The following is a 23,839-nucleotide window of genomic DNA, read 5'->3' as shown; positions in this document are numbered from 1 at the left end:
ATATACACACACATATATATATATATATATATATATATATATATATATATATATATATATATATATATAATATATATATATCTTCCCCTTTAGAGGAGTTAGCCTTCAAGGTTACAGTAAGTCTTTTGGGGTGAGGCTGCAACCCACCAGTTGCGACTAGCTACCATGTGCATAATTCACCACTGAGGTCAACAGAAACTCAAGGGCACTGAAGGATTTGCGTTATATAATGAAGGTTTTGTGCCACGAAACTAAGATTGCAGATTTCTAGTGATAGTTTTATTATATAATTAATTTGCAAACTTGAAGTTATAATTCATTGTGATGGTTTTATTCTTGTAGTTTGTCTTTTATTGATCCGGCCAGATAAATCAAAGTTTATATATTATGATCTGAGGACAATTAACAATGTGAATGTTGATCTGTCTTCAGTATTGTATAATTGTTCGTTTCGCAAGCATCTTTGCCATATAAATGTTCAATAGATTTTAAAGAATATTCTTTTTATTTATATATTTATATTTATTCACTCTACTGATTTCGCTTACTCAGGGAATGAGCCTACAAACTACTTTGTTCGTCGTCTTCTTCTTGTTGGGGGTTAGGAAGGATCTATAGAAAAGCCTAAAAAGGTCTGAAAAAGTTGTTTCGCATTGAGTTAAATATACAGGAATTTTAGGATAGGATATTTATGATTTGTTTATTAGAAAGAAAATGTAAAAAAAAAAAAAATAATATGCTTGTTAAACAGTACTGAAAAATTATTTCTTATAAAATTTAGCATATTTATTTTAATTTTCGTTGTTGAAACAACGCTCTACATGACCGTAGATTTTAGCACACGCCCCCAAGTAAGCTGGATGTCAGATCACGCCTTGTTTCCTTATATATTTGTTACTTTTATCTTTCTCTTCACAGGGAAATTGCTGTTTCACTAAAATCTTTGCAACCAATCTCAATTTTAAATATTTTTTGTAGTTATTTTTATTCACTGTGCTGATTTTTCCTGAATTACGTGTTATTCTCTTCTCTCTCTCTCTCTCTCTCTCTCTTATTGCAGTGGGAAATCACCCCTGTGACGGCATCAGTAATAACTGCAATGACTGGTAAATATGAAAGCAACACCACTCTCCAAATAGCCAACATTGGCTATTTGGAGGAAACTTCTAAACATGGCCAAATGTTGGTTGAATTTTAAAACTTTCAACCCCAGTTTGCTCCGTGAATTTTTTCATAGCCAAAATTGATTGTTTTTTTTTTTTCCTGTGGCTATTTCCGGCCACCAAGAGGCTAATACAGGTGTTAGCTATCCCAGGCTATACTTCCAAAACTTTTACAAGAGAGACTTGAGTTCTTCAAAAGACAGCTTCAGACCAATTGCAAAAAAAAAAAAAAAAAAAAAAATTAAAATAAATAAATAATAAAATAAATTATTTAACGAACTCTGCTCTCTCTCCTCATCTTTGTTTATTTCACTGGAATTTGAACGTAAATTTTAGGCTGGAAGAAAGAGAATATGAACAGAGGTAAAGTAAAAGGAATGAAAAAGGTCGCAGCTAGGGACCGAAGGGATGCTGCAAAGAACCTTGCGTTGTGCCTACAGTACACCGCGTGAGGTGCACTGATGGCGCTACCCTCCTACAGATATGTTTATTTCCTATCGCCTTGTTTATCTTCGTCGAAAGGATTGGCAACGCCCGGAACGTGGACGCCGTTGTCGTGGGCGGTGGCATCGCTGGACTATCCGCCATGAAGACGTTTATGGAGAACCAGGTCCCAAATGCTGTGCTTCTCGAGGCCCAGGATTATTTGGGAGGGCGGGTGAAGACCTACAGGGAAGGTAGGATCCTCTTCTTCTTGGTCTTATTATTATTATTAATCAACAACCCCAACTTCACATTTGGCATTCTACCAATAATGGAATCGTAAATCAATCGCTCTGCCCTCTGGATCAAAGGCGGGAGCAAGGTCCTTTAAATATACTCCGAGTATATTTAAAGGACCTTGGGCGGGAGCAGTAATCGGCTGTATGGACTCGCCGAAAGGCCCGGAGCGCTCACTCAGCCTCTCCCGAACTCAGAGTACGGTGAGTGGATGATTAAATGCGTCCTTTTCTTCTTTTTCTTCTCCTCTTCAATTAATCCCCAACTTCAATCCTCTCTTCTTATGGAGGAGCTGCTCCAAACGCTAACCGCCCCCCCTCCCCCCCCCCCCAACATAATAGTACTACTGCTATATGTCAATGCTTTAATTTTGTGTTCGAGTAGTACTAGATCCTTTTGTAAGAGTGCCCGTGTGTATATATGAGTATTTTTGCTTGCGGCATATCGATATATGTGTGTGTGCATGCGGTGGTCTTTTATGTAAGCTTGCAAGTACTGTAAACACCCGTGTGCTTTTGCAATGTCCGAATGCAGTCCTGTGTCTGCATGCTTCGATGCGGTGTAGTAGTATCCTTCATGATTGCTATCTCTGTACAAATGTGTGTACGTTTATTTTTCATATGTTAACGTGCAATGTGTACCTGTATGAAAGTTACGTCTGTGTAACGTTAGCGTGTAGTGAACCCATGCGTACTAGCAGGATCCGTAATGTAGACGTTTCCTTTGTCACTGTATTACCTGCCTGTTTCAACTATTTTTCCTAGCTCTCTCTCTCTCTCTCTCTCTCTCTCTCTCTCTCTCCTCTCTCATACACTACTATATAGGTTCGGCTACTGGTCAGGGAAGGTGTAGGACTATACTACTTCTCAAGAACAAATTCCTTAATATGTTGTAAGCCGTTTGACATTGCTAGGGTTTAAATATTACCAGTTATAAAATTGACATAATTATATATAGTATATAATATATACTATATATGTGTGTCTGGATGTGCCATATAATACACGGACCTTGAAAACGTAAGTGGATATATTTGCGAACCTATGGTATTGAAGATTGATTTATCGAGAGCAATAAAAGGGTTTTGTAATGAATCAAAGCACTTTATAATACCCAATAAGGCGAATTGTTAATGGAATGTCTGTTTGTAGAAGACGCACAATTCTTTTGGCATAGTGAAGAAACACTAGGTAACTGGGAAAGAGCTTGAGAAGATAGAGTGCTCGAGATCACGCGACGTCTCGAGGGTAAATGGAAATTAGGAAGATGGGGTAATTAAGTTTATTATAAATGGCGGAAGACTGGGAGTTGTTGAATGCAGTTGGGAGAAGGCTTTGGTTATCCATGGGAGCCAAAAGTGCAAGAAAAATGGGACTGTTTAGCCAGTTCTCCCTTTTGGAAGTGAACTGCAAATATTTAATGTAAAAATACAAAAATCATGAAAATTCTTAGATGAGCAGTTTGTATAGTATATGTGAGGATAGAAAGGGGTAAGAGATAGCCAAATCTGTAGAAATGTTACAAATAAAAGCGTACCTTGTGGACAAAATAGAACAAAATGACAAAAAATGTCGACGGATAACATAGCACACTAAAATATGCTCAGTGTACGCGATACACCAAATTACGCACAAGTAAAAAATGCATCGAAGTTTCTTCAGCGTGATCGAGTTTTCTGTCCAGTGGTGTCCTCACCCATGGCCTGTAAAACTCTGAGCCACGGCACATGAAACTCAGCCACGGTCCGGTGGTGGCCTATGTTGTTGGTAGGCATATAGCGCTGCCAGATTATGGCTAACTTAATCTCTGAGAGTAGAGGCTGCAATTTGGTATGTTTGATGATTGGCAGGTGAATATGGACTTAGCTGGTCCGCTGGTATGTAGTGGTTAGTGTCGTGTTATGCCACTCAGATGTCTTGAGTTCGCGGTTCCCCCAGAGGGACGGAAAATCACTGCCTCTGTATCGTGATCTGTTACTGGTGCAGTGTGGGGTCTGCTGCTGTAACTTACTAAGCTCGAGATCAACATTTTTTGGAAGCTTGAATTTCAATTCAGTTGCCCCCTTTGGTGGGCTTGTTTCACGTGAATAGGTTTCATCTGCTGAAATAATAACAGTAAAATTTAGGTGTTTATTTAATCGTGAGCTTTCTCTTAGAAATCAATAAAGGGAAAATCAAGGGGGTTTTCAGTTCAAAAGATACAGTTTTTTCTTCTTTACATGTATTAATAGGCCTATATTTTTTTTAAAACTAAGTATGCTAAAGACTAACTTCTCAGGAATCAGTAGACATATGTTTTCTTAAAACTAAGTATTCCTAGGATTCAGTAGGCCAATGGTTTTAAAACTAAATATTAAAGACTAACTTCCCAGGTATCAGTAGGCCTATGCTTTTTAAAACTAAATATTAAAGACTAACTTCCTAGGAATCAGTAGACATATGTTTCCTTAAAACTAAATATTAAAGACTAACTTCCTAGGAATTAGTAGGCCTATGTTTTTTTTAAACTAATTATATTAAAGACTAACTTCCTAGGAATCAGTAGACATATGTTTCCTTAAAACTAAATATTAAAGACTAACTTCCTAGGAATCAGTAGACTTATGTTTCCTTAAAACTAAATATTAAAGACTAACTTCCTAGGAATTAGCAGGCCTATGTTTTTTTTAAACTAATTATATTAAAGACTAACTTCCTTGGAATCAGTAGGCCTATGTTTTTCAAAACTAAATATTAAAGACTAACTTCCTAGGAATCAGTAGACTTATGTTTTCTTAAAACTAAATATTAAAGACTAACTTCCTAGGAATCAGTAGACTTATGTTTTCTTAAAACTAAATATTAAAGACTAACTTCCTAGGAATCAGTAGACTTATGTTTTCTTAAAACTAAATATTAAAGACTAACTTCTTAGGAATCAGTAGACATGATTTTTTAAAACTAAGTATATAAAAGGTTAACATCCTAGGAATTAGTAGACATACACATACTTTCTTAAAGCTAAGTATACCAAAACTTAACTTCTAAGGAATCTATCACAAAGCAACAGCTAAAATTCCGTTCATACAAATAAATAAAAGCACACCCTCAACGTCAACATAAGTATGTTGCCTTGTACCGCATACCTTTTTATTTTTTTTAACTCACTCGAACGCGTTGGCAAACCCGCTTTGGCAGAAAGCCTACGCCCAAGATGACATCATGATGACGTCACAGAACCCCACTCTAGAACACAAATAATGGGAAGGAGTATATTGAACTCTAGAAGTTTCTAGTGTGGGAAGAGGGGAAGGTGTGGTAGGTGAGGGCGGGGGGAGATAAGATACGCTTTATAATCATAATTTAAAGTTAATCTATGTCTTATTAATGAAAGACTAGTACTATGATTTCTAGAACACAAAAGTGAAAAGAATGAGCAGCAGATGTGAACTACGTATGTGCAGTACTTAGTACTAGTTGTTATTGCTATGCAACCAACACTAGAACATTCTTCTGTGTACTGCATTGCGTTTTCTTGTGAAATTTCTTTCGATGAGTTATTTTTTTAAGTGCTGATAACTCAGAACATTCTGTATCTTTGGTTTTAGATATTTAATGTTAATTTGTCACTTATCAGAAACTTCACTTTCAATAATTGAAGGCTGACAGTCTTTGAAGTAGTCTGTTAGCACGCAAAGTGAAACCAGGTAAATTAATAAATAAATAAATAGATCAATAGATATATATGTTGATAAATGAATAAATAAAAAAAACAATTTAATAATAATAATATAATTGAATTCAGCCCTTTTATTCAACAAAACTTTCCTCAAAAAGGGTGTTCTTCATTCTAACAATATTAATAATGTATATATAATGAATAATGATAATAATAATAATAATAATAATAATAATAATAATAATAAAATAATAATAATAGCATGAGTCACTAAAATGGGTAAGAAATTCGCGATGGTCCAGGTGTAGATATTACGTTAAAAACATAATAGCTACACAAGACGAGGGCGTTCGAGAACCACGGCTCCACTGAGAGGAAGAATCGCGCGGGTTTCTCGAAAGCTCTCGTCTTGTATACATTGTTCAAATACGTGTTTACACCTACACCGTTGTTGATTTCTTCATCAATACTAATTATTTAATAATTATACTGAGAAACTTACAAATAGAGACATTCTCAGCGAGGAAGTGTAACAACGAGGTGTGAGTTGTATTAGAGCACCGCCTCCGTTTATGTCCACATTTCGGCAGAAGAAGCGACAGAACTTACTGTTCGGACGAAAATACCTTCCCTTTTCGGGATGTTCCTCGTGAGTCAGGCGGCTGTCATCGGTATTTATGTATAGAGGGAGTTCTTGCTCTTTATCTTATTAGTTCAAGGGTGAATTATACTACATGGGTTTCTTATTATATGGCTATTCAATGTCATGAAATCATGACTGCTCAAATTTGTCATTAACGTATTAGGTGGGCACGCGCATGCTATAATATATATATATATATATATATATATATATATATATATATATATATATATATATATATATATATATATTAAAACGCAGATATGAATGAAGAAATTTACCATAGCTCAAAAAATTTAAGATAAATTTACTTGTAGTACTACTGTTAGAAGTCAAGACATTATCTAACAGCGCTAACTAACACAAGAAGGAAGTCCAAAAATAAAGACAAAATAATCAGTAATATATATATATATTATATATATATATATATATATATATGTATATCATATATACTCATATATAGATAAATGTGTAGTATATATGTGTGTGTATGTCTGCGTACGTGCATGTATGTTTATTAAAAGGTGTATTACCGACTTTCTGAGCATCCAGGAGGCACATCCCTACCTCTCTCTACGCGTCATATCCATGCAGCGTAGTTCGACAATATTTTTGCATGACCTTATAAGACATGGCCAAGCAATATAATGAACTCTTTAACTAATAAGATAATTAGATAATTTCACTCCAAATATTCGATGTCAACCGGCTGGCTCACTATAGGTCTATACATCGAAAGGGGAAGATGCTTGCTTCTGTATTTCTTCACATACACACACACACATATATTTATATAATAATATATATATATAATATATATATATATATATATATATATATATATATATATATATATATATATATATATTATATATTATATTATATATATATCAGCAATAGAAGAGTTCCGTGGAAATCGGAGACGAATAACAAATATTAAAACCAGGGCTTGAATGAAGAGCATCTTTATTTGCGAATGTTTCGGAGATTTACTTTCCTCCGTCATCGGGCAATCTATAATGGAATATTATTTACACTTAAAATCAATGAAGTAACATAAGTTACAAAGCAAAATAAAATGAAATAAAATTACATAATTACTATAAGTTGCGTTAAAATTAACAAAGCAAAATAAAATAATATAAAATTACACAATTACCAGACATAATAACCTAAACCCGCACCAAAATCTTAAAATATAGAGAAATACACTGTTTGTTATCTAAGAGAGCAGAAAGAAAAGTCTAAAAGCACAGCAGTTCAACAGACCTTTCATTATTACAAAGAGAGGGTTTATCTCCTAGGGTATATAGAAACTCAACCACTCCGAGCTCCATTTCGTTGGTTGTGCAAGTAAGGACTGAAAAGGAATCTAAATTGATAAGATGGTCATATTCTTCGGAGTGTTGACGAATAACACTAACAGATCTTCGAGATGTTCGAAGATGCGATGACTGAACTGCCGTTTAGATTTTCCAATGTACATTGCACTACGGCAATGACACTTATACACAATAGCTGACTGCAGCTCAGTTGGTATCGCCTTCTTGAAACTGAAGAATTTTTGTAATGTAGATTTAGGCTTAAATACCACTCGAATTTTTATTTGTGGGTAGAATTCATGCAAAAGTTTGGTTAATCTTTTTTTAAAATTAAAGGACCTATTTCCAAGAGACGCGATGGGAAAATACATAACTGCTCTGTTGACAGTGACAGTTGTAGGTTTTGGAAGTAATAATTTTTGAAGCTCCTTTCCTATATACGTATTAGTAAAACTTTTGGTGAAGCCATTCAAAAATAAGCACTGCTTCATGAAATTTAACTCTAGGTTCGTATTAACATAATTTGAACATATATTAAAAGCTCTCGATGATAAGGTCGTAATCAAATTTCTCTTGTTGGTGGTCAAACCCGTGAAAGTCGGTTTCCTATAAACAGATGTGATAAACCCGTTTTCACTGTGGCTGATTAGTATATCAAGGAAGGCCACCTTTCCTTCTGCCTCGGAGTGTCTGTGTGCCTGTCTGTATGTATAATGTACGTATATATCTGTATATAAATACGGATGTCCATATCCGTATATTCATGCGGATGAAGGTATCTTCAAAAACCTCATGCAGTGACCTCGTAACATTTTGGGAAGTTAAGAAATGATAATCGCTATACACACACACACACACACACACACATATATATATATATATATATATATATTATATATATATATTATATACATGTATGTTGTGTATGGGTAAACTGACAATAGTATATAAGAACACTATCTACTTGCTTATCGAACGAATTTGTGTTTGTATAGAACTATTCATATCATCACGTACGCGATCATAAAAAGCATCAACTTGATGGAGGCTGGAGTAAACACGAAAGGTATTCCATCCTGGTTGTTGCCTTACTTCCATATTAAGAGTCTGATGCAACGTGTCTTTTTCTCTGTGCTTTTTTATCTGTTCATCCCACACTCAGTTCGAATACCCGTAGGCTACAAATTGAAAACGGTCGCAGCTCGTGTCACAACTCATTTTTATTGTAGATTCGGAGCGTCATTAGATAAACAGAGAGAACATTCTAGGCTGATGTACCAGAAATCTCCAGAAAGTTCTCCTTTCATCTCAGACTTCCTAAGGACAGGGAACGAACGCCCATTACGTCAGAGTGACATCATCGGTATGCCCCTGAGGAGTCGTGGGAGGCGAGAAGAGGCAAGAGAGCGTGGGGTGCCAACCACCGCCGTTGTATAAAAAGCACCGGGTCTCACTCAGCTGACAGAATACAACGAGAACTGTGGTGATAAGCATCGTCAACAGGAACCTCTCTCTATTCACTCCTTGAAGTAGTTCCAAGACATATATATACATATCTGTTCAGACTTTATTTATTGTAAGAATTACCGTCTTTCTATTGTTAAAAACACGCATTTAATCGCTAGTCACGAAAGAAGGAGAAAAATGGCTCCAACACAACACCAGAGCAACACAGAATCTCGTCTGAACAGCTGCTCAGCCGACGCGGTGCAGACGAAGTCGTCTTCAAACGTCACAAGCAGCATCAAAAGCACAGCGTCCCGTGTGAGTGAAAGCAGCAGCAAAAGCAGCACTTCGTCAGACATTAGCGGGGCGTCGATGGAAGGAAGAACTTCGAGGATGGAGTGGCCCACTATGCCTAGTGTTGGGGGCGACTCCCTCATCCCCATCGCCACCCGGGGCCTCTTCCACAGCGACGCCTTCTTCGAAGATGCCCGGAGGCACTTCGACCAAGCCGTCCAGGAGGTCGTAGGTCAGTGGGGTCAGAGGTCAGACGAAGCGAGTGACCTGGATTCTTACAGGAAGATTCGAGATCTGGATCTCAAAGACAGCAATCAAGCAGTGTCTCTCTCCCAAGATGATTCTCACCATAAGGTAAGTTGATTTCCTTTACTTTATATATATATATATATATACGTACATACAACTGCAATGCTGAATGAAGTGCTAACCGCATTAAAAATCAGGTGGTTAATGCCCAATCCTTTTTATGAAATATTTAAATTTTTCTTCAATAATAATTGGCAGTGGGATTAGATGCAGTTAATGAAGTTAGACAGCAAAGTAATCAGAGACCACAAGAAACAGGTAAAAGTAAAAGAAAAAAAAGTAATGCGTATATTAGGCTAAGAAAGGGGAGTGACAAAGCAAAGAAACTTTGGTACTATTGAATCTTGCATAGGAAACTTTCTGATATTCTTATGAAATGACTATTTGAAAGAGCAATTTTTAAACTTTTTACTAAAACATTTTGCTAGTTGAACAAAACGCGTTTAGAACTTGACTAAAGGAGCTATGACCCTAAAGATGTAGTACCACAATGTACCATTTTTAATATCCATAACAATTGAAGATAAAATTTGACAAGTCCATCAGTCTATAAGCGTTCATGGAGGATATCTGTTTTCTTCTTCACAGGTCGTACTGGACGTCAGAGACTTCATGGATGGAGACGTCAAGGTGAAAATTCTGGACGAAAACGAGCTCGTGATTGAAGGCAGTGCCGAGAAGAAAGACGGACATTCGATCTCGAAGAGGAGCTTCTGTCGTCGCTTTACTTTCCCTGGTCTAGTCAAGGGTGACGCCGTGTCCTCGGCAATGTCCTCCGACGGTGTCTTGACAGTCAATGTTCCGAAGAATAACCAAAGAGAAACTTCCAAAAAGGTGAACTTCCAGTTGCAAGATACAAAAGAGGAAGTTGCAAGAAGCAGCTCGGCTGATGCAGGTGAAAAGAAGTTTGTTCAGGCAGACAGCAGGCAGGAAGATGATTTCTTCCATGACAGGAAAACCAGCATTCTGTTGCCCATCTCGGAAAAGGGGTCCTTTTTCCATGACTCCTTCTTCGAGAGTGCCCGACAAGACTTTGAGAAATCGGTCCAGGAAGTTTTGAGTAATTTTGGAAGTACTGCTATGTGTGTGAGTGATACAAAGGACAGCATGACGGCATACAGGAGCCTCAGAGAGGAGAACCTCACACAGGAAAATCAAGCCGTTTCTTTGACAGAAGACGAAACCTTCCATAAGGTTTGTGGGGCTGACTTCTTTGATGTGAGAATACTATAGTATTGGTATTAGGCAGGCAACAAAAATGATGCATTTTAAAATATTTCCAGGCATAACATTCTCTCTTATTTCACAGGTTGTTCTGGATGTCAAAGACTTCATGAAAGGAGATGTTAGCGTGAAGGTTGTGGATGAGACGGAGATACAGGTTGTTGGAAAAATAGAGGAGACAAAGGAAGGGAAATCTTCACACAAGAGCTTCCAGCGATCATTCACTTTTCCTGGACCCATCAGATCCAGTGAAATCACGTCTGCAATGTCATCGGATGGAATTCTTACTGTAAAGGTTCCAAAAGAAAAGAAGCATAAAGAAATGTGCTCAACCAAATCCTTGATTCACTCCACCAATTCCTCTAGCTCCATCTCTTCCAACCTACAGACGAACTCTCAGGGAATTCAATTCTCCACCAAAGACAAAGAAAAGTCTGATGCTAGCAGAACGCTGGAGAATTCAGCAGACACCTTCCTTTTGCCAGTGTTCGAGAAAGGCCACTTCTTCCACGACGACTTCTTTGCGTCTATGCGTCAAGACTTTGAAAGGGCAGTTCAGGAAGTCATGGAAAAGCATGGAAAGTCAACGTCTCTATCACATGACATGACTTCTTACAGAAGCTTAAGAGAGCAAGACATGAGAGAAGAGAATCAAGCAATTTCTGTGACCGAAGATCACAAGAGTCATAAGGTTGGTATTTTTTTAAGCCTCATGTTTGGTTTTTTGTAAATGAAGCACTTTTTGAATTGCGTTTTTGCAAACAAATGTTCAGACCAGTGAGATATACCCTAAGCATACTTTTCTTTTCAGGTGGTGATGGATGTACACGATTTCAACAAGAATGACTTGAAAATCAAAGTTGTTGATGAAAATGAGCTGGTTGTTGAGGGAAAGGTGGAAAAGAAAGAGGGGGAGTCTGTATCTACAAAAACTTTCCGCAAGAACTTTGTTTTCCCTGGACTAGTGAACTCTGAAGCAGTTTCATCATCAATGTCTTCCGATGGTGTGCTCATAATTACCATTCCAAAGAAACAACAAGAACGCATGGTCTCCACGGCGTCTCAGTGTCTAGACAGGGATCTCATGTCATCCTTGAGCTCTTCTCAAAATTTATCAAACCACTCAAGCTCACACGTGTCCTCAAGTCAGTCCTTGAATCATAGCCAGTTTGATAAAGAGAAGTCTAGCTTTCACGATGAGTTCTTTGCAAAGGCTCACCACGATTTTGAAGAAGCTGCAAACAGGGTTTTCAATCACGCACAAGATATGACCTTGTCATTAGAGGAGAGGAACCCCTTTGAAAATATATGCGAAGTCACTACAGGGGACGACGATCGAACGCTGTCTATGGAGGACGATGGCCATTCCATTAAGGTGAGTTATGCATATCTTATGTCATCTTCTACTCCTAACAATCGCACTTCACCAACACCTTAATCTAACCAAAGAGTAGTCTATACTCTTTAGTCTAACGTTGACGAATCATTTAGAAGTGCAGATTTATCAGTGCATCACCACATACAGTCGAAAACATCTCGACAGGACTCTAAATTAGTTTAAAAAATTTATATTTAAGATCTAGATAACTTTAGCTTCCTCTCTTGTTAGATGATGCTTTACAGTTATGGCAGGAAATGCACTTTATTTGGTATTATGTACAGCCCTCCCCAGTGATGATTCTCTCTCTGACGGGCCCTTGTGCGTTTTCAAAATAAGGTGCTTCTTCTTTTTATATAATTGTCTTTTAGTGTTTCTTGTCAGTATCGTAGTTCCTGCAGAAAAGGAGATTATTTAGTTCTTGTTTATTAAATTTGCTCTTTTCTGTTGCGATCTTCACCCTTCCCAGTGATGATTCTCTCTCTGACGGGCCCTTGTGCGTTTTCAAAATAAGGTGCTTCTTCTTTTTATATAATTGTCTTTTAGTGTTTTCTCGTCAGTATCGTAGTTCCTGCAGAAAAGGAGAGTATTTAGTTCTTGTTTAAATTTGCTCTTTTCTTGTACGATCTTCACTTCAGGTGGTATTTTGTCGAATAGTCTAGGTGCACAATGTACAAATGCTCTCGCGCCTGACTGACAATTTGTTCTAGATTCAAATAGCCTATATGTTTCATTTGCATTGGCTGACTACACATTTTCCTGTATACTTTGAATGTGCAGGTCAAAATCGACGTTACTGACTTCGTGGGTGGAGACCTCCAAGTAAAAGCCCTGGAGCAGAACAGGCTCCTGGTGGAGGGTCGGAAGGAAGTTGTGGATAACAACGGAAGGGCTTCCAGCAAGAGCTTCAGCCGCCGCATGAAGTTACCGGGTACCATCCAGGTGGATGCCATCACTTCTGTTCTCTCGAAGGATGGGGTACTCGTCGTTACGGCACCAAAGAACTTTTCCTAAGAATTCTTTACTGTTTGAACCCTCTCAATTGATCAGTGACGATCAGCTCCTAAGAATTCTTTTTACTGTTCGAACCTTCTTAACTGATCAGTGATGATCTGCTGCCAAAGGTTTCCAGACAAGGTTACTACTGTTCTGTTTTCAGCGTTTGTGTTATTGGCTTAAATCTGTAAATATTTATGTGATTAGTGATATCGGAAGTATATTTATCAAATTTTGTCTATTTTGCTAATAAAATAAAGAAAAATTACACGTCTTTCATTACAGATATTGCTCTTACGGGTTAAGGTAATAGAGTAAAGACAAATGAGTATAGTATAGCAATCTTAGGTAAAAAAGAAAGAAATAAAAAAAAAAGTTTGACAACCCGTGTATCAGTAATGGTAACTCGTAATTAACAATTTATCTTTCTGATGTGCATCAAATGAATGGAGGAAGATATGATACGATGGACATTATGAGGCCTCCGAAGAAAGGCTCGCAGAGGGCGTAGCTAAGTAGATAAGAGGTGAAGGAAGGGGTCCTTGATTATAAGAACTGCATCGGAGTCGACATTTCCGAGCAAAAAGACGAGAAATACATTCCGAGGAGCGACAAATGACCAACGTACTACAGCTTGAGTACCTAGGCTGAACAGAATAACTTATAACGGTGGAATCAAATGCAAATTGTTCTTTTATTTCACTGGTATGAACTGTGAACTATGTGGAACTCTGAGGCAAATATGGAAGTATTTGAGCATCAATGTTAAAAGAAATAGGAGGTTGAGATACCGTTCATTGCAGCACTTGCATAACTTGGATAGCTAAACAAAGCTGGCTCCCTCTTCTTTCGTATGTGTAAGTGTTACATAATAAAATATATGGAATGTTATTCCATATATGAAAACTAAAACTACGATTAATTAAAAGCAGTGACCAAGAGGTCAACCAGTTTGCTTGCAGGAGTGTGATCGGACCAGATAAGATAATGTAGGCTAAGTCGACGTATTGTATGAGCCAGTGTCTGGTTTGCCGTCATCTGTGGTCATCAAATCTATTGTTTTGTAAACTGTAGACAAAGCTTCCGGCTTGAGAAACAGTGACCTATAACCCAGACCGGCCTACATGACTTGTAATCTATATCATCTGTGTGTATGTTCGTATGTTCGAGCTACTGTCTGTTCACTTTATGATTTGCAAACCAGATTGTATGTCAGACTTCATTTAGTCAGCTTCATTGGAAGACCTGTCCAATTTTATCTGATCTTCACGATGTAAACTTAGAAGAATACATATATTTTCGTTCTCTGTGTTCCAACATTAGAACCTCACATCAGAAAGAAGATACTGAATAAACTTAGAATTATCATCGAAATCCAAGATACTCCAATGAGGATGGGAGTCACAACAACCGACCTTAGCGTGAATTATCGCAGGTCTTAATAACCTCACAGTGCGCCTCGTTATACAAATGTAGGTCTACCCTCAAAATCAGTGCTTATACTGAAAATATGAACTCAAATCGCAATGTGTATGCTGCAATTTGGCCGATGTTAATAGTTGAACCATGCAGTACTTTGACTGGTATTTTTGGATGTTGACATGTATGAGAAACGGAATTAAAACTGTAGAAGGTAATGCTGATGAAGCAAATATTGATATGTTGAAGAGTTTTTCATTATCTACGTTTCCACAATATAAAATATATAACTGATTTAAAGCATTATCTGTCAAAATACATTTATTTTCTAGCGTGAGCAGTTTAGTTTTTCCATAATTCTTACCATTTGTGAATACTTTGCCGAAAATTGCAACCCTCCTCTCCAGAATAATCGAAAATAACGACGCCAATATGAAATATAGGGGCGTTACATTCGTATTTTCTATCATTTATTTAAAGCAGGACAAAATTACAAGGAATATCATATAATCTTGTTTCAGCAAGTCAAATAATGAAAAAGTTCTATATTCAGTTTGTACATGTTTTGGACTATATGGATAGTTTGTAGTTTCTGTTAGGTTTAAATCTATGTTTTAGGTTTGTGCCCGTGTGTTATCCGATAATCCTGGATTATCTCTTTGATTTTCACCCTTTTGACAATTAACTATCTGGTATTCTTGATCTTTTTGTTTACCCCATAACTTTCTTTCCAACTGTATTTCATTCGTTCCTTGACAATGTCTTAGTATAGACGAAAGCGCTTGGATTTCTGCCTATCATTTTCCTGTGGTATTCGCTTATTTAATTAATGAAGTCACATGCATCTACTGTGATTTTTTTAAGCATAATGGAAACCACATGCAACTTCTACGCCTATTCTGTGAGTTTTCCAAGCCTTGTTCTATTCGTGACATCTTTCTGTAATGCTTATCATCGCTCACAAACAGTGAACTCCCATTTTAATAAACAAATTGAATCCATTCTAAAGGGCTTGGACCATTTAATTAAACAGCTTATACCGCAGTGCGCCTCCCTACCTTATATATATATATATATATATATATATATATATATATATATATATATATGGTTTGGAGTCACGACACACAAAATCAATAACCCTGTCAGACCAATCATTAGTTCAGTGGGCTCAGTTACGTATGATTTATGTAGATGGCTTGTAATAAATTCTTACATCTCTGGTAGGAAATATTTCTAACACGAATGTAAATAAAACAATATTGATTTTATAAACAAATCGAATAGTTCAAATTGGAATAATGATTTTAATATGGTTAATTTTGATGTCTATTTATTTACAAAAGTGCCTGTAGATGATTTACTTGAATTTTTGGAGGACATTAACTGTAGCAAACCTCATTAATCTCATAACGTTATGTATCAAAGATAGTAAATTTTATTTTAATGGGGAATTTTTTGTACAAAAGTTTGGCATGGCTATGGGTAATCCCTGATCTCCTGTCCTTAGCAATATTTACATGGAATTCTTACCAAGAATTTTGTCCCCAAAAATTATACGGTTTAGGTATGTGGATGATATTTTCTGTATTTGGCCAGTTCACGAAAAACTCCAGGAATTCCTTAATAATCTGAATCATTTAGTCCCTTCGATAAAATTTACTGTAAAGGAAGAAAGACAATGTAATTTGAATTTTCTTGATGTAACTCTTCATAGCAATGATAGAAATTTCACCTTTTCAGTCTTTCGGAAATCAACTAACATAGCTTATTTTGTTCATTACTACTCCAATCACCATCAAAATGTTAAATTCTTTGCTTTTTCTGGGATGTTCCTAAGAGCTTTACATGTCTGTAGCCCGCAGTTTAATGACGCTGAGATTAAAACTATTTATTATATTGCTTTGAAACTTAAATACCCAAGGACTTTTGTAGATGTGGCATGGAAAAGAGATAGAAAAACATTTTGTTTAGCTAATAACAAACTTGAATTTAGTAAGCATAACATTCTAAAATTACCCTATGATGAAAGGTCTTTAGAAATTCCTAGAATTTTAAAGCTTTTTAACATAAATGTTGTTTTCAGTAATATTAATGCCAAGAGTTTTAGTAATCAAAAATTCTCCTAAAGATCTTACAGGCTGCATATATGAAATTCCTTGCAAAAAGTGTGATAAAGTCTGTTACGGACAGACCGATAAATCTCTTTCCCAACTTCTCAAACAGCACCAATATTCTGTGAGATCTGGGCAAATATCGAATGCATTATTCGTATATATGAGAGATTTAGATCATCCTATTAACTGGAGTCAAGCAAGAGCCTCAATCCCATGTAATGACACAGTTAAAAGGAATGTAATTGAATCTTGTTTCATCGAGTCAAATAATGGAAATGTTCTAAATTTAAGTCTTGGTTTATTTAAACTTGATGCCTTCGTAATGAAAAAAGTTGTAGATAAATATAAGAAACAAAATTAATACATTCGGTTTTTACATGTTTTGGACTATATGGATAGTTGTAGTTTCTGTTAGGGTTAAATGTATGTTTAGGTTTGTGACCGTTTGATATCCGATAATCCTGGATTATCCCTTTGATTTTTACCCTTTTGACAATTAACCATCTGGTATTCTTGATCTTTTTGTTTACCTGATAACTTTCTTTCTAACTGTATTTCATTCGTTCCTCGACAATGTCTTAGTAAAGACAAAAGCGGTTGGATTTCTGTCTATCGTTTTCCGGTGTTATTCGCTTATATGTATATTTAGTGTGAGCGTTTGTGTATGTGCATGTACGTTTATTAAAAGGTGTATTACCGACTTTCTGAGCATAAGAGACGCATTCATCCATACCTCTCTCCACGCGCCATATCCACTCAGTGTAGTTCGACTTATATTCGGCAACCCTGACTCCAGAAAATTGAATGACCGTATAAGACATGACCAAGCAATATAATCAACTCTTTACTAATGAGATACTCAGAAAATTCCACTTCAAATACTTGATACCAACCGGCTGACTCATTATAGCTCTTCCTCGAAAGAGGGAGATGCTTCTATTATATCTTCACAAACATTACATGCACACGCACATATATATATATATATATATTATATATATATATATATATATATATATATATATATATATATATTATATATAGATATATACAATATATATATCTATATATATATATATTACCTATATATATATATATAATATATATATATATGCGTGTGAGTGTCTGTGTGCCTGCCTATATGTATAATGTACGTGTATCTGTATATAAATTCAGCTATCCATATCCGTATATTCATGCAGATAAAGGTACCTTGAAATACCAAAGTGACCTCGTAACATTTTGGGAATTTAAGAAATAATAATAGCTTTATATATATATATATATATATATATATATATATATAATATATATATATATATATATATATATACATATATCTAAATCTCTCATATGTACGAATATATACATACATATATATATATATATATATATATATATATATATATATATATATATATGATATATATATATATATATATATATATATATATATATATATATATATATATATATATATATATATATATATATATATATATATATATATATATATAGATATATATATATACGTGTGTGCTGTGTATGGGCAAACTGACAACAGCATATACGAACGCTATCTACTTGCTTATCGAACGCATTTGTGTTTATATCAAGACAGAACTACTCATAAGAATAAATTTGTTTCGTCACGTACGCAATCATAAAAATCATCAGCTTGAAGGATGGTGAAGTAAACACAAAAAGTATTCCATCTTGGTTGTTAACTTACTTCCATATTAGGAGAGAAACAACATGTCCTTTTCTCTCTGCTTTTTTATCTGTTCATCCTACACTCAGTTCGAATTCCCGTAGGCTACAAACTGAAAACGGTCGTAGCTCTTGTCACAACTCATTTTTATTGTAGATTCTAAGCGTCATTAGATAAACAGGGAGAACATTCTAGGCTGATGTACCAGAAATCTCCAGAAAGTTCTCCTTTCATCTCAGGCTTCCTAAGGACAGGGAACGAACGCCAATTACGTCAGAGTGACATCATCGGTTACGCCCCTGAGGAGCCGTGGGAGGCGAGAAGAGGCAAGAGAGCGTGGTGTGCCAACCACCATCGATGTATAAAAGACACCGAGTCTTGCTCAGCTGACAGAACACAACGAGAACTGTGGTTATAAGCATCGTCAACAGGAACCTCTCTCTATTCGCTCCTTGAAGTGGTTCCAAGACAAATATATATTTGTTCAGACTTGATTCATTGTGAGAATTACCGTCTTTCTATTGTTAAAAACAAGCATTTAATCGCTGGTCAACAAAGAAGAAGAAGAAGAAAAATGGCTCCAACACAACACCAGAGCAACACAGCATCTCGTCTGAACAGCTGCTCAGCCGACGCAGTGCAGACGAAGTTGTCCTCAAACGTCACAAGCAGCATCAAAAGCACAGCGTCCCGTGTGAGTGAAAGCAGCAGCAAACGCAGCACTTCGTCAGACATTAGCGGGGCGTCGATGGAAGGAAGAACTTCGAGGATGGAGTGGCCCGCTATGCCTAGTGTTGGGGGGGACTCCCTCATCCCCATCGCCACCCGGGGCCTCTTCCACAGCGACGCCTTCTTCGAAGATGCCCGGAGGCACTTCGACCAAGCCGTCCAGGAGGTCGTAGGTCAGTGGGGTCAGAGGTCAGACGAAGCGAGTGACCTGGATTCTTATAGGAAGATTCGAGAACTGGATCTCAAAGACAGCAATCAAGCAGTGTCTCTCTCCCAAGATGATTCTCACCATAAGGTAAGTTGATTTCTTTCACGTTATATATATATATATATATATATATATATATATATATATATATATATATATATATATATATATATATATATATATATATATATATACATATACATATATATATATATATATATATATATATATATATATATATATATATATATATATATATATATATATGTATGCATATGCACAATCCTTTTTATAACGTAACTGAATCATGAAAATTTTTCTTCAGTAATAATTGGTAGTGGGATTACGTGCAGTTAAAGAATATAGACAGTAAATAATTAGAGACCACAGGAAACAGGTAAAAGTAAAAAAAGATAATACTAAAAAAAGGAATGCGTCTATTGGGCTAAAAGGGGGAGTGACAAATCGAAGAAACTTTGGTACTACTGAATCAAGCAGATGAGCATTTCAGATGTTTTTGTAGTCTATTAGAAAAGGCATTTAGTTTTTGAAATATTCAAAAAACAATTTGCAAATTGAACAAAACGTGTTTAGAACTTGACTAAAAGCGCAAGGACCCTAAATATGTAATGCCAGAATATCTTTAACAATTGGAGATAAAAACTGTGAAGTCCATCAGCCTATAGGTGCTCATGGATGATGTCTGTTCTCTTCTTCACAGGTCGTACTGGACGTCAGAGACTTCATGGATGGAGACGTCAAGGTGAAAATTCTGGACGAAAACGAACTCGTGATTGAAGGCAGCGCCGAAAAGAAAGACGGACATTCGATCTCGAAGAGGAGCTTCTGTCGTCGCTTTACTTTCCCTGGTCTAGTCAATGGCGACGCCGTGTCCTCGGCAATGTCCTCCGACGGTGTCCTGACAGTCAGTGTCCCGAAGAATAACCAAAGAGAAACTTCCAAAAAGAAGGTGAACTTCCAGTTGCAGGATACAAAAGAGGAAGTTGCAAGAAACAGCTCGACTGAGGCAGGTGAAAAGAAGTTTGTTCAGGCAGACAGCAGACAGGACGTGGCATCAGTGGATTTCTTACACGACAGGAAAACCCACTTTCTGTTGCCCATCTCGGAAAAGGGGTCCTTTTTTCATGACTCCTTCTTCGAAAATGCTCGACAAGACTTTGAGAAATCGGTCCAGGAAGTTTTGAGTAATTATGGAAGTACTACTACCTGTGCAAATGATACAAAGGACAGCATGACGGCATACAGGAGCCTCAGAGAGGAGAACCTCACACAGGAAAATCAAGCCGTTTCACTGACAGAAGACGACACCTTCCATAAGGTTTGTGGAGCCGGCTTCTTTGATGTGAGAAAACTATACATAGTATTGGTATTATGCAGGCAACAAAAATTATGCATTTTAAGATATTTCCAGGAGTAACATTCTCCCTTATTTCACAGGTTGTTCTGGATGTCAAAGACTTCATGAAAGGAGATGTTAGAGTGAAGGTTGTGGACAAGACGGAGATACAGGTTGTTGGAAAAATAGAGGAGACCAAGGAAGGGAGATCTTCACACAAGAGCTTCCAGCGATTATTCACTTTTCCTGGACCCATCAGATACAGTGAAATCACGTCTGCAATGTCATCGGATGGAATTCTTACTGTAAAGGTTCCAAAAGAAAAGGAGCATAAAGAAATGTGCTCAACCAAATCCTCGATTCACTCCACCAACTCCTCTAGCTCCATCTCTTCCAACCTACAGACGAACTCTCAGGGAATGCAATTCTCCACCAAAGACAAAGAAAAGTCTGATGCTAGTAGAACGCAGGAGAATTCAGCAGACACCTTCCTTTTGCCTGTGTTCGAGAAAGGCCACTTCTTCCACGACGACTTCTTTGCGTCTATGCGTCAAGACTTTGAAAGGGCAGTTCAGGAAGTCATGGAAAAGCATGGAAAATCAACGTCTCTATCACATGACATGACTTCTTACAGAAGCTTAAGAGAGCAAGACATGAGAGAAGAGAATCAAGCAATTTCTGTGACCGAAGATCACCAGAGTCATAAGGTTGGTAGCTCTTAAGCCTCATGTTTGGTTGTTTGTAAATGAAGCACTTTTTTAATTGCGTTTTTGTAAACAAATGTTCAAACCAGTGAGATATACCCTAAGCATACTTTTTTTTTCAGGTGGTGATGGATGTACACGATTTCAACAAGGATGACTTGAAAATCAAAGTCGTCGATGAGAATGAGCTGGTTGTTGAAGGAAAGGTGGAAAAGAAAGAGGGGGAGTCTGTATCCACAAAAACATTCCACAGGAAGTTTGTTTTCCCTGGACTGGTGAACTTTGAAGAGGTTTCATCATCGATGTCTTCCGATGGTGTGCTCATAATTACCATTCCAAAGAAACAACAAGAACGTGTGGTCACCACGGCGTCTCAGTGTCTAGACAGGGATCTCATGTCATCCTTGAGCTCTTCTCAAAATTTATCAAGCAATGCAAGCTCACACGTGTCCTCGAGTCAGTCCTTGAATCATAGCCAGTTTGGTAAAGAGATGTCTAGCTTTCACGATGAGTTCTTTGCAAAGGCTCACCACGATTTTGAAGAAGCTGCGGACAGGGTTTTCAATCATGCACAAGCTATGACCTTGTCATTAGAGGAGAGGAACCCCTTTGAGAATATATGCGAGGTCACTTCAGGGGGCGACGATCGAACGCTGTCTATGGAGGACGATGGTCATTCCATTAAGGTGAGTTTAGCATATTTTACGTCATATTCTACTTTTAACAATCCCATTTGACCAACACCTTAGTGTAACCAAATAGTAGTCTACTTATATTCTTTAGTCTAATGTTGACGAATCATTTAGAAGCGCAGATTTAGAGGTGCATCACCATATAAGGTCGTAAACATCTCGAGTGGAAACTACATTTGTTAAAAAATTTTGCATTTAAGATTTAGATAACTAGCTTCCTCTCTAATGAGATAATGCTTTACGGTTAAGGCAGGAAATGCACTTTATTTGGTTTTATGTACAGCCCTCCACAGCGATGATTCCCTCTCTGACGGGCCCTCGTACGTTTTCAGAATAAGAGGCCTCTTATATTTTATCATTGTCTTGTAATATTTTTTCGTCAGTATCGTAGCTCCTGCATAATATGAGAGTATTTGTTCTTGTGTATTCTTGCTTTCTTCTTGTACGATCTTCACATCAGGCGGTATTTTGTCGCATAGTCTAGATGCACAATGTACAAATGCTCTCTCACCTGACTTACAATTTGCTGTAGGTTCAAATAGTCTATAGGCTTCACTAGTATTGTCTGACTACACATTTACCTATATGCTTTGAACGTGCAGGTCAAAATCGACGTCACTGACTTCGTGGATGGAGACCTCCAAGTGAAAGCCCTGGAGCAGAACGGGCTCCTGGTGGAGGGTCGGAAGGAAGTTGGGGATAACTCTGGAAGTTCCTCTAGTAAGAGCTTCAGCCGGCGCATGAAATTACCGGATACCATCCAGGTCGATGCCATCACTTCCGTTCTCTCGAAGGATGGGGTACTCGTCGTTACGGCACCAAAGAACTTTTCCTAAGAATTCTTTACTGTTCGAACCTTCTCAACTGATCAGTGACAATCAGCTCCTAAGAATTCTTTGTACTGTTCGAACCTTCTCAACTGATCAGTGACGATCAGGTGCCAAAGGTTTCCAGACATGGTTACTACTATTCTGTTTTCATCGTTCGTTTTCTTGGCTTAAATCCGTAAATATTTATGTGATTAGTGATATTGGAAGTATATTTTTTATCAAATGTTGTCTATTTTGCTAATAAAATAAAGAAAAATTACACGGCTTTCATTCCAGATATTACTCTTACAGGTTAAGGTAAAAGAGTAAAGACAAATTAGTATAGTATAGCGCTCCAAGGTTTGAAAAAAAAAATGTTTGATAACCCGTGTATCGGAAATGGTAACTCGCTATTAATAATTTATCTTGCTGATGTGCATCGCGTGAATGGAGTAAGATATGATATGACGGACATTATGAGCCCTCCTGAAGGAAGGCTCGCAGAAGGCGTAGGTAGATAAGAGTTAAAGGAAGGGGCCCTTGACTATAAGAACTGCATTGGAGTCGACATTTCCGAGCAAAAACCCGAAAAGTACATTCTGAGGAGTGACAAATGACCAACGTACTACAGCTTGAGTATCGAGGCTGAACAGGATACTTAAACGGTGGAATCAAATGCAAATTGTTCTAATTTTATTTCACTAGTATGAACTGTGAGACAAACATGAAGGTACTTGAGCATCAATGTTAAAAGAAATCGTAGTTTGAGATACCGTTCATTGCAGCACTTGCAAATGTTAAAGAGCTTTAAATTATCTACGTTTCCACAATATAAAATCTAGAGGCGTTACATTCTTATTTTTTTTAAAGCAGGATCTGCCAAAATATATTTATTTCCCAGTATGAATAATTCAGTTTTTTGTCATAATTCTTACCGT

The 23,839-nt window shown here is 37.0% G+C and overlaps 1 protein-coding gene across 1 annotated transcript; it reads left to right on the top strand.

Annotated features, from left to right (window-relative positions):
- Positions 1 to 8,959: 8,959 nt before the first annotated feature.
- LOC135196572 (serine-rich adhesin for platelets-like) lies at positions 8,960 to 23,181 on the top strand. The gene is made up of 10 exons (XM_064223414.1): positions 8,960 to 9,602; positions 10,146 to 10,751; positions 10,867 to 11,472; positions 11,593 to 12,156; positions 12,940 to 13,168; positions 18,822 to 19,426; positions 20,061 to 20,678; positions 20,798 to 21,403; positions 21,523 to 22,086; positions 22,695 to 23,181. Exons 1-10 carry the CDS (start codon positions 9,153 to 9,155, stop codon positions 22,926 to 22,928), a joined length of 5,082 nt encoding a protein of 1,693 aa, XP_064079484.1. The 5' UTR covers positions 8,960 to 9,152; the 3' UTR covers positions 22,929 to 23,181.
- The last annotated feature ends 658 nt before the right edge of the window (positions 23,182 to 23,839 follow it).

The sequence above is a fragment of the Macrobrachium nipponense genome, chromosome 18, assembly GCF_015104395.2.
Source record: "Macrobrachium nipponense isolate FS-2020 chromosome 18, ASM1510439v2, whole genome shotgun sequence".
Lineage (NCBI taxonomy): Eukaryota > Metazoa > Arthropoda > Malacostraca > Decapoda > Palaemonidae > Macrobrachium > Macrobrachium nipponense.
Note: the sequence above shows the minus strand (reverse complement) of the source record. Positions and strands in the feature narration are given on the sequence as shown.

Coding starts and splice junctions, on each gene's coding strand:
- LOC135196572 (XM_064223414.1), top strand. CDS start 9,153: ATGGCTCCAACACAACACCAGAGCAACACAGAATCTCGTCTGAACAGC. Junction 9,603..10,145: donor AAGATGATTCTCACCATAAG/GTAAGTTGATTT, acceptor TCTTCTTCACAG/GTCGTACTGGACGTCAGAGA. Junction 22,087..22,694: donor ACGATGGTCATTCCATTAAG/GTGAGTTTAGCA, acceptor TTGAACGTGCAG/GTCAAAATCGACGTCACTGA.